Raw genomic sequence first — 12,133 nt, 5'->3', positions numbered from 1 at the left:
ATAAGTTCCACATATGAGTGAAATCATAGAGTATTTGTCTTTCTCTAACTGACTTATTTCACTTAGCATAATATTCTGTAGCTCCATCCATGTCATTGCAAATGGCAAGATATCATTTTTGTTAAGGCTGTGTAATATTCCATTGTGTGTGTGTGTGTGTGTGTGTATGTATATATACCACCTCTTCTTTGTCTATTTATCAGTTAATAGACATGGGCTGTTTCCATTTGGCTATTGTAGATAATGCTGCTATAAACATCTGGGTGCATGTATCCATTTGAATTAATATTTTTGTATTCTTTAGGTAAATACCTAGGAGTGTGATTGCTGGATTGTAGGGTAGTTCTATTTTCAACTTTTTGAGGAACCTCCATGCTATTTTCCAGGGTGACTACACCAGTTTGCATTCCCACCACCAGTGCAAAAGGGTTCTCCCTTATCTGCATTCTTGCCAGTACCTGTTGTTCTTATGTTGATTTTAGCCATTCTGACAGGTGTGAGGTGATATCTCATTGTAGTTTTGATTCATGTTTCCCTAACGATTAGTGATGATAATCTTTTCATGTATCAGTTGGCCATCTGTGTTTTCTTTAGAAAAATGTCTATTCATGTCTTCTGCCCATTTTTTAAAAAGATATTATTTATTTATTTATTTGTCAGACACAGGGGTAGAGAGAGAGAGAGCATGGGCACACAAGCAGGCAGAGCATCAGGCAGGGGAGAAGCAGGCTTCCTGCTGAGCAAGGAGCTCAATGCAGGACTCAGTCCCAGGACCCTGGGATCATGACCTGAGCCAAAGGCAAACACTTAACCAACTGAGCCACCCAGGCATCCCTGCCCATTTTTTAACTGGACTATTTGTTGATTGGGTGTTGAGTTGTGTAAGTTCTTTATATATTTTGGATAACCATTGATCAGATATGTCATTTGCAAATATCTTCTCCCATTCTGTAGGTTGCCTTTTACTTTTGTTGATTGTTTCCTTTGCTATGGCCGATATCAAAGAGGTTACTGCCTGTGTTCTCCTCTAGGATTTTTATGGTTTCAGGTCTCACATTTAGGTCTTTCATTCATTTCAAATTTATTTTTGTGTATGGTGTAGGATGTGGTCCAGTTTCATTCTCTTGCATGTTGCTGTCCAATTATCCCAACACCAATTGTTGAAGAGACTGTTTTTTTTTTTCCCATTGGATATTCTTTCCTGCTTTGTTGAAGATTAATTGACCATAGAGTTTTGGGTTCCTTTCTGGGTTTTCTATTCTGTTCTATAGATCTATGTGTCTGTTTTTGTGCCAGTACCATACTGTTCTGTTCACTACAGCTTTATAATATAACTTGAAGTCCAGGAATTGTGATGCCTCCAGCTTTGCTTTTCTTTTTCAAGGTTGCTTTGGCTATTTGGTGTCTTTTGTGGTTCCATACAAATTTTAAGATTGTTTTTTTCTAGCTCTGTGAAAAATGTTGTTGGTATTTTGATGGGAATTGTATTGAATGTATAGATTGGTCTAGGTAGTATAGACATTTTAATAATATTTGTTCTTCCAATCCATGAGCATGGAATGGTTTTTCCATTTCTTTGTGTCTTTTTCAATTTCTTTCATCAGTGTTTTATAGTTTTTAGAGTACAGGTCTTTCACCTCTTTGGTTAGGTTTATTCCTAGGTATCTTATTGGTTTTGTGCAATTGTAAATGGTATTGTTTTCTTAATTTCTCTTTCTGTTCTTCATTTATTGTTGTATAGGAATGCAGCAGATTTCTGTATGTTGATTTTGTATTCTGTGAATTTACTGAATTTGGTTATCAATTCTAGCAGTTTTTTGGTGGAGTCTTTGGGGTTTTCTGTATAGAGCATCATGTTATCTGCAAACAGTGAAAGTTCGACTTCTTCCTTGTTGATCTGAATGCCTTTTATTTCTTTTTGTTGTCTGATTGCTATGGATAGGACTTTAGCAAAGAAATTAAATCTGTAATAAAAATACTCCCAAAAAACAAGAAGTCTGATGGCTTCACAGGCCAGTTGTACCAAACATTTAAAGAAGAGTTAATACCTATTCTTCTCAAACCATTCCAAAAAGTAGAAAAGGAAGGAAAACTTACAAATTCATTCTAAAAGGCCAACATCACCCTGATACCAAAACCAGATAAAGACTCCACTAAAAAAGAGAACCATAGACCAATGTTCCTGATGAACATGGATGCAAAAATTCGCAATAAAATTCTAGCAAACCAAATCCAACAATACATCACACAGTCATTTACCATGATCAAGTGGGATTTATTCCTGTGTTCAAGAGTGGTTCAATATATCAGTATGATATGCCACATTAATAAAAGAAAGGATAAGAACCATATGATCCTTTCAATAGATGCAGAAAAAAACATTTAACCAAATACAACATCCATTCATGATATAAAACCCTCAATAAAGTAGGAACATATCTCAACCTAATAGAGACTATATATGAAAAACTCACAGCTAATATCAGCCTTAATGGGGAAGAGCTCAGAGCTTTTCCTCTATGGTCAGGAACAAGACAGGGAGGTTCACTCTCACCACATCACTGTTATTTAACATATTACTGTAAACATACTTTTAAATTTAAGTATGGAGCAGTGGTGTTATATGAAAACAATGGATCGTGGATCACCACATCAAAAACTAATGATGTTATGTGTGGTAACTAACATAACATAATAAAATTAAATTAAATTTAAAAAAAAAAAAATTTAAGTATAATACGCATTCAGAACAATAGAACACAAAGTTGTAGCTAATTTCTCATGGCCCTTCCTAATTTCCATCTCCTTTCTTCTCCCTGACACTAACAGCTATCCTGCCATCAAACACTGTAGTCATGTTTGCCTGTGTTTGAAATGTGTATAAATACATGTAGTATGTGTATGCCTTTGTGTTTGGCTTGTCTTACTCAAAAATATGTTTGTGAGATTCCTCCATGTTGCATGTAACTGTAGTACGTGTATTTCTATTGCAGCTTAGTATTTTATTATATGAACATACTAGAATTTGTTTTTCTGTTCCTCTGTTGGTAGACTTCTTAAGTTATTTTGTCTTTGGGTCTATTAAACAAAATGTTGCTATGAGCATTTTTAAATATGTCATTTGGTTCTATGTCTCTTTGTGTCTCCTATAGTTTTGCTTCATAAAGGTAGTTGCTATGTTAGTTTGAATTGTGGCTTTTAGCATTAAAAAGTTCCTTTCTTTGTTACATTTAATGCTTTTCACTGAAATTTTACTTTGATATCAGGATCATTGTTCCTACTTTCTTACTTTTTAATTTACCTGTTATACTTCTGTTCTTCTCTTTGAGTTTCCTTAATCACTTTGTATTAGATGTAATTGCATATTGTGTCAATGTTGCATCTTGATTTGTGATCCAGATTGAAAAAAAATTTTTTAATGTAAGACTTATGCCCATTTTTATATATTGAAATGGGTGATGTGTTTGATCTCAACTTTGTCATGATATGCTATAATCTTGCTATTCTTTCTTCTTTAAGAGATGTGTATTTTTCTCTTTCAGAAAATATTTTTGTTTTTTTTTTTTGCAGTTTGTAATTTTGCCCTTTGAACTTAAAAGTTTTTAAATCAACTTATTCCCATTTTCACATTTAACTTATTATCTTTTTCTTTTATTCTTTAACTACACCCTTTAGTTTTCCCTACTTCCTATTCCCATTGTTCCCAAAATATGCTCTGGGGCACCACAGTAAACTCACAGGGACTCTGCCCTATATTTTCACTTTTTAAGGAAACTTAGTGACATTTCTTGGATTCTGCACAAACTGCTGGCATGAGATAGTTCATCCTTAGATGATGGCTATAATGGCTTCAATGATGTCATATCTTTGCAAAAGTACGCTCAGAGAAAAAGCAAGTACTGCCTGAAAATCAGTGTGCAACTGGAATTGAGGGTGGTAGGGTCCAACCTGATCGATCCAAGGTTTGAGAAGTGGTGTTCTCCCAACGGGCCCACAATGCAATTAGTAAGTCATAGTTGTTACTTACGAATGAAAAGTTTTTTTTTCTTTTAGTCTCTGTGATTTTTTTTTTCAAATGTACTATTATTTTGTTCAGACATAAATACTAAGTTGTTTGGACCTAACTTCTTAGTAAACAAACTATAATGTGTTTCTTTTGGTCTAGAGCTGCCTGAAAAAGTTCTTGAGGCACTGAAGGAGCCACAAACTGAGAAACTTTGGGAACCTCTGTCCCATTCAGCAATCAGTGTGCTTATTCCATTATCTTCTTTCTTTCTGTTCCTGTTCTCCATTTTTTGGTTGCTTCATTTCTACTTTGTCATTACATATTCTATTTATACAGCAGTCATTCATTCTTATCCCACTTTTATTTTAGTCTTGTATATATTAAAATACCACCTTCCCTCATTTTGCTGAAGAATTTCCAGTCATCTGTTGGTTGACTGAAGCTCTACTAGATTCTTGAAAGGCATATGGGTACAGAATTCCTTAAATTCCCCTGTATTTAAAATTGTTTTTCTACAGCCTTGATATTTGAAAGATGGTTTAGTTGCATTTTAAATTTTTGTTTCCTACTTATTGTTATTGAACTTTTTTCTTTTTTAAGTTGCTGCACCATTGATATCTTACTTTTTCTTTTATTTTTTAAAAGGGTAATGCCAGTATACTTTTTTTTTCTTTTCTAAGTTATTTGATATTTTTGCTTGGGGACCTTGAAGTTTTTGTTTTGTTTTTGTGTGTGCGTGTGTGTGTGTGTGTGTGTGTGTGTGTTATTTGTTTTTGTTTTTGTTTTTTTGAGGTCTAATAGTTTTACTAAGATATGTGTCAGAGTTGATATATATTCTGGGTTAATATTTCTCAATTCTCATTGGTCTCCTTTCAATATGTAGGTTTGAGCTTTTTTAAAATTTATGGAAAATTGTTTTGGATTTTAGTCTTAAGTATTATTTCTGTTCCATTGTTTCATTTTACTTCTCTAGAGATGTAGTTATGCAAATGTGATTCCTTCTTTACCTGTCTTCCATTTCACCCACATTGTTTGAAATTTTGAACTACTTTCTTTCCCTCATTTTCATCCCCTTGGTTGTTTCTCTACCTTTCTTCAATGTTTCTTAATAAATATCATTTTGAATCTGTGTTGTCCTAGGTATCTTGTAATTTATTTCTTATATCTGAGGTAATTTTGTCCTTCTGTTTCTTCCTTGAGTTCAGTCAACTCTTTATATTTCTTTTTTTTCATTTGTTTTTAACTTTCAAATTTCCAATTTAAGATGCTTTTCCCTCAAATGCTTCTTTGGATATATTTAGTTCAGTTTTAAGTTGTGTCATGCAATTTTCTTTTGCTTCATGTTTGGTTTTTTTTACAGGGGGTGGATTTTCATCAGTTCAGATGTGACCAATCTTTTTTATTTTCCTGATTTTTTGGTAATAATCCTGTATGGATTAATTTTTTTCCCTCTCTTCATTTTTGTTGATTTGAGGTTGTTTCCAAGATTTCTAACTTCTAATTCCACTAATGCCCTTTTCTATCTATACATCAAATCTGGTTTCTTTAGTGGATTTTTTTTTTTTCAGATTGTGGGCGGGGTTATGTGTCCTATATTTCGGTTCTCTTTGTGTTGTAGGATCCTAAATTTTTTGACTTGCATTTTTATCTTTTCATTGTTAATCTGCCAAAGGCCACATCTCCCTCTCTTTTTGGCTTTCTCTTCCCAGAAACTTTGCCTTTTGAAAACCACCACTTAATGTTGCATGTTTTTCTGATTCTGTCCCCTGAGTCCCAATCCTTTACCAGAAACAGTTTTACTCTTTTATCATGAAGGATGGACTCTATCTGAAGATGATTCTGCCTTATTAGCACCCCTCTTTCCTTGCAGTTTTTCTCAGCTTGCCCTTGCTTTCTAGGAACGTCTACAACACGGGAGAAGCCTAAGAACTAGCTTGCTGGAATTTGGCTTTTTGTCTTAATGACCTAAAGTTATTTGTAATTTTGCGAAGATTGTGCTGAAGATTTGATTTTTGTGGTTTCTTGTTCTTTGTGCTCTTCTGTATTGTTTTGGAGGAGATATTGTGAGATACTCTCTTGGGTATAATAGGTCTTTAAGTATTTGAGATTTGTATTTTGAGAAAATATGCAGAAATCTTAGAATTATTATATCTACCCAATGAATTAAATGTATTAATACCATGAGTGTCTCTTTTTACTTGTCTTAGACTTTTGTATGAAAGTCTGCTTATAGTATCTTAGCCAGGCCCAATTTATTTTTGGTTTGCATGGTATATATTTTTTCTTTCTTTTCCACCATTTTTGTTTCCATATATTTTAGTTTCGTATCTTAAGCAGCATATACTATACCTGAATTTTGCTTTGACTTTTGGTCTGACAGACTATTTATTTTTTATTTTATTTATTTATTTATTTTTAAGATTTTATTTATTTATTTGAGAGAGAGAGAATGAGAGAGAGCACATGAGATGGGGGAGAGTCAGAGGGAGAAGCAGACTCCCTGCCAAGCAGGGAGCCCGATGTGGGACTCGATCCAGGGACTCCAGGATCATGACCTGAGCCAAAGGCAGTCACTTAACCAACTGAGCCACCCAGACACCCCAGACTATTTATTTTGAATAGAGCATTTACTCTATTGACATTGAATGAATTAGATGATATATGGGGATACATTTTATTATCTGATTATTTTCTTTTTATTTGAGCCTCATGTTTATATTCCTTCCTTTTTTCTTTATGGCCTTTTTTTCTGACTTATTATTATTATTCCATTTTCTTTCTGTATAATAGCTTGATAATTTAGTGGGTATGTTAGAAATCACTACCTGAATCCTTTGTTCATCAGATTTTAATACAAATTAATACTTTACCTTTTCCCATGATCTTAGAATTTTATTTATTCCTCTTCATTTTTACTATTTTACTGTTGTCATATATCTTCATTTGCATATATTTTAAACTCTGTAAGACCTCATTATTATTAATACAGCCTATTTTCTTTTAGATATGGTTGAATATTTGCCTATGTCATTTCTCATTATTATTTCATATATCCTTGAATTTCCATGAGATCATTTTCCTCCTAACTGAAAGTTAACAAAATTTCCTTATAGACCAACTCATGAAAAATTTTCTCATTTAATTTTGTCTGAAAATGCCTTTATTTTATCTCCAGTTTTGAAAGATAATTTTACTCCATAGCAAATATTTTCTTTTTTCCTCAAGTTTTTATTTCGATTCCATCTAGTTAACATACAGTACAATATTAGTTTCAGATGTAGAATTTAGTGATTCATCACTTACATACATCACCTGGTGCTCATCACAAGCACCCTCTTTAATACCCATCACCTGTTTAACCCATCCTTCCCTACCCTGCTCCCCTCACCTCCCTTCCAGTAGCCATCAGTTTGTTCTCTGTGGTTAAGAGTCTGTTTTTTGGTTTGCCTCTCTTCCCACCCCACATGTTCATTTGTTTTGTTTCTTAAATTCCACATATGAGTGAAATCATATGGTATTTGTCTTTTTCTGGCTGACTTATTTTGCTTTTAGCATTATACTCTCTAGCTCCATCCACATTGTTGCAAATGGTAAGATTTCATTCTTTTTTATGGCTGAGTAATACTCCATTGTATATATGTACCACATCTTCTTTATCCATTCATCAGTTGATGGACATTTGGACTCTTTCCATAATTTGGCTATTACTGATAATGCTGCTATAAACATTGGGTACACGTAACCATTTGAATTAGTATTTTTGTATCCTTTGGGTAAATACCTAGTAGCCACTCTGGAAAACAGTATGGAGTTCCTCAAAAAGTTAAGAATAGAACCACCCTATGATCAAGCAATTGCACTACTAGGTATTTACCAAATGAATAGTAAATGTTTTCTTTTAGCACTTTTCAGATACTGTTCCATCATCTTCTGGCTCTCCTTGTTCTGTCAAGAAGCTGACTGTGATTCTTCCTATATCTCTTTTCAGTACAATATATCTATATTTCCCTCTGGCTTCTTTAAAGATTTTCTCTTTATCTTTGATTTTCAGCACTTATATTATGATATACCTACATATGGTTTTCTTGATATTGCTTATCAGTTTGGAAAATTCTCACCCATTATTTCTTCAAATATTGCTTCCTTAGCATTTTCTCTCTATTCCTATGGGATGCCATTTTACATTTTTATAGATATTTTTCCTTTTTTTTTTTTTTTTTCTGTATATTTAACCTCTTCCTAGGGTTAGCTAGGTGGTTTCCTTTGGATCAGTTTCCCAGTTCACAAATTAACACCTACGACTGATTTTCTCCATCATCTGTATTCCCTGTGGATGAGTTCCTAATGTCCAGCATTTCTTTGGGGTTTTGGTCACATTGCCTTGAGTTTCATATGCCTGTTTTTGTTTATTTGACTTGTTTTGTTTTTTGAGCATCAGACAATATTTCTTTAAAAAACAGAAGTTTGATTTGAGGCACAGGAGTGATATTATCTTTTTCCAAAGAGTATTTATGCTTACATCTTACAGGCAGCTGTACTGAAAACACTATTAATTGCATTATTACCTTATTCCAATTAGTAATTGAAATGATTCTAAGTTTAGCTTTAGTCTTTGGAATGTCAAGTCTATTTTTAATTTCCTCTCATTCCTCAGAGTTTTTACCAGAACCCATACTTGGGGCTCTCAGCTACATTGGTCCTTTTTGTCTCAGTCTTTTAGCCTCCTATATCAAAATTATCTGAAACCAAAACTTCAGGAGGAAACAAACTCCAAATGCCAGCCTGACCTCCATGTGTGTCTCTCTTCTCCTAGATCTTGACTCCATCATTCTTCACTACATGGTTAATTCTCTGATGCTTTCAAATACATTTTCTAAAAATCATATTTTTATCATATTAAGTTGTTTTCAACAGGAGGCTTGTTCCACATAACCTCGTTCATCATTACTGAAACTCTCTTCTGCTTTGAGGAGAAATATTTATAAGCTTAAACTTTTATGTTTATATACAGAATATACCACCTATCGAATAATTTAAAATGGAATATTTTGTTGAAAAATGTGATATAATTTCTTAGATCATATTTTTGCCCAGAAATTTCAGTGCCTCCAGTGTCTGTAAAAGCTAAATTATTTTATCTTTTCTTCCTGTTTCTTCATGGTCTTCTGCCATTATCTTTCCAGCCTTTCCATTCTTACCTACTTACACCTTCCATTTATGTTTTCCCCTACCTTTGGGTTTCTCATTCCTGTACTCTGTCTCTAAAAATACCTGCAGAACTAGGTTTTGGTTTTCTAGGAGCACAAATTCTATTTTAGATTCATGCATGTTGTTTGCTACCATCTTTTTTTTTCTTTTCTTTTTTTTATTAACATATAATGTATTATTTGTCTCAGGGGTAAAGGTCTGTGATTCATCAGCCTTACACAATTCACAGCGCTCACCATAGTACATACCCTTCCCAGTGTGCATCACCCAGCCACCCCATCACTCCCACCCCCTCCACTCCAGAAACCCTCAGTTTGTTTCCTGAGATTAAGAGTCTCTTATGGTTTGTCTCCCTCTCTGGTTTCGTCTTATTTCATTTTTCCCTTCCTTCCCCTATGATCCTCTGTCTTATTTCTCAAATTTCTCATATCAGCGAGATCATATGATAATTGGCTTTCTCTGATTGACTTATTTCGTTTAGCATAATACCCTCTAGTTCTATCCACGTCATTGCAAATGGCAAGATTTCATTTTTTTGATGGCTGCATAATATTCCGTTGTGTGTGTGTGTGTGTGTTTATCACATCTTCTTTATCCATTCATCTGTTGATGGACATCTAGGCTCTTTCCATAGTTTGGCTATTGTGGACATTGCTGCTATAAACATCGGGGTGCATATGCCTCTTTGGATCACTACATTTGTATCTTTGGGATAAATACCTAGTAGTGTAATTGCTGGGTCATAGGGTAGCTCTATTTTCAAGTTTTTGGGGAATCTCCATACTGTTTTCCAGAGTGGCTGTACCAGCTTGCATTCCCACCAGCAGTGTAGGAGGGTTCCCCTTTCTCCGCATCCTCGCCAACATCTGTCGTTTCCTGACTTGTTAATTTTAGCCATTCTGACTGGTGTGAGGTGATATCTCATTGAGGTTTTGATTTGGATTTCCCTGATGCTGAGTGATGTTGAGCATTTTTTCATGTGTCTGTTGGCCATTTGATGTCTTCTTTGCAGAAATGTCTGTTCATATCTTCTGCCCATTTCTTGATTGGATTATTTGTCCTTTGGGTGTTGAGCTTGATAAGTTCTTTATAGATTTTGGATACTAGCCCTTTATCTGATATGTCATTTGCAAATCTCTTGTCCCATTCTGTCGGTTGTCTTTTGGTTTTGTTGACTGTTTCCTTTATTGTGCAAAAGCTTTTTATCTTGATGAAGTCCCAATAGTTCATTTTTGCCTTTGCTTCCCTTGCCTTTGGCGATGTTTCTAGGAAGAAGTTGCTGCCGCTGAGCTCGAAGAAGTTGCTGCCTATGTTCTCCTCAAGGATTTTGATGGATTCCTGTCTCACATTTAGGTCTTTCATCCATTTTGAGTCTATTTTTGTGTGTGGTTGTAAGGAAATGGTTCAGTTTCATTCTTCTGCCTGTGGTTGTCCAATTTTCCCAACATCATTTGTTGAAGAGACTGTCTTTTATCTGTTGGACATTCTTTCCTGCTTTGTCAAAGATTAGTTGACCATACCAACTTATTCAAATACCATTTTCTAGCTACAAGACTGTAATTCCCTTGAGCTTGAAATTAATAAGTCTGTATCCCTAAAACAAGCCTAGTTATCATGTCAGGATAGATCCTCACTAGACAGTGAGGAACCTGTTCCTTCCTAGTTGTCTCACTATGCTGAAAATCATCTGGCTGTAGATAAGTGTGCTTCACACCCTGTGTGTGCCTGCACATGTTGCAGGGATACTCAAACAGGAATGAAATAACCTTTGGCAAAGTGATTAAGCTCATTTTGACCAGAAGACAACTGTTTGATATCATTAAAACACAAATTATCTTGAATTATTGCTACCTAATCTTTGACTTTGTTCTGAATGAATAGTAAATTTGGCATATGTTTGTATAGCTAGAAGTCAAAAGACAGAAGTTACATCAGAATCTCTGAAAGGTATCACTAAAATATAAATGTTTAATGGCTTTAAAAATCTTATTAACATGGTGTTACTGTTGGTCACTGTAAATCAGCAGATGCTTTTTTTGGAGTCACTAAATCTTTAACAGTCATTATCATGCCAGGTGCAAAAATGAATGATGTCTGCAGCTAGTCTCATACAGGATTTACCACCTGGTGACTGAATTAGGGAAATAAAATTCTTGGTAAGTCCATGCATAACAATATAAAGTTATTTTAATATCATTTCTACCTTCAAGAAATATATTGGTTCTGTTCAATGAATGAGATATGAACAACACATCGACTTTTGAGAAGGCCACTTGTTCACTAAATAGACATTTATAGAGTGCCTGTTATGTGTAAGATTCTGTGTGAGAGAGACAAAAGTGAATCATGTGCCATACTTGTCTTCTAATAACCACATAGTTGAATGGAGGGACTGTGCAATGACACAATAGCAATATTGTCTAATAAGTACATTTCTACATTGATAACAGATACAGCACAAAGAAACATGCAAGGTGACGTGGCTGTATATTTAGGGAAGCAGTGGAAGGTGAAGTTAGGGAGGCAGGCTGGGGTTATCCTCATGGATGACCTTGTATCAAAGGAGTTGAAACTTCACCCTGTGGACAGTAGGGAGTCATTTGATGGTAATACATAGAGGAATGATACATGATTTTATATGCCTTTTAGTAATGCCATTTTGTGTGGGGGTTTCCTTAAGCTGAGAGACATGTGAGAGGCTGCAGCAGTCTCTTATGGACAGTGATGGAGACTTATACTATGAAAGGAACAAGAAAATACAGAAGAAGGAATGAATTTTTTAAAATGTGGTTCAACAAATGTTAGAATGATGCCAAATTTCAGGCTTGCAAGTGAAAAATATTGCCATTAATCATGATCATGAATTCACAAGTAAAACTGATTTAAGTGAAAGCAGAAAAAATGTTTAGCACTAGACAG

The 12,133-nt window shown here is 34.5% G+C and overlaps 1 protein-coding gene across 1 annotated transcript in view; it reads left to right on the top strand.

Moving 5' to 3' along the window:
- Positions 1 to 11,411, top strand: part of SPAG16 (sperm associated antigen 16) — a 127,133-nt gene extending 115,722 nt beyond the window's left edge. Inside the window, exon 10 of the mRNA XM_081813675.1 lies at positions 11,290 to 11,411. Coding sequence (XP_081669801.1) covers positions 11,290 to 11,301 — 12 coding nt within the window. The 3' untranslated portion in view covers positions 11,302 to 11,411. The remainder of the gene's footprint in view (positions 1 to 11,289) is intronic.
- The last annotated feature ends 722 nt before the right edge of the window (positions 11,412 to 12,133 follow it).

This window comes from Leptonychotes weddellii, chromosome 3 (assembly GCF_054177405.1).
Source record: "Leptonychotes weddellii isolate Sample4059 chromosome 3, ASM5417740v2, whole genome shotgun sequence".
Taxonomy (NCBI): Eukaryota; Metazoa; Chordata; class Mammalia; order Carnivora; family Phocidae; genus Leptonychotes; species Leptonychotes weddellii.
The sequence above is the reverse complement of the archived record's forward strand: the minus strand, read 5'-3'. Positions and strand labels throughout refer to the sequence as shown.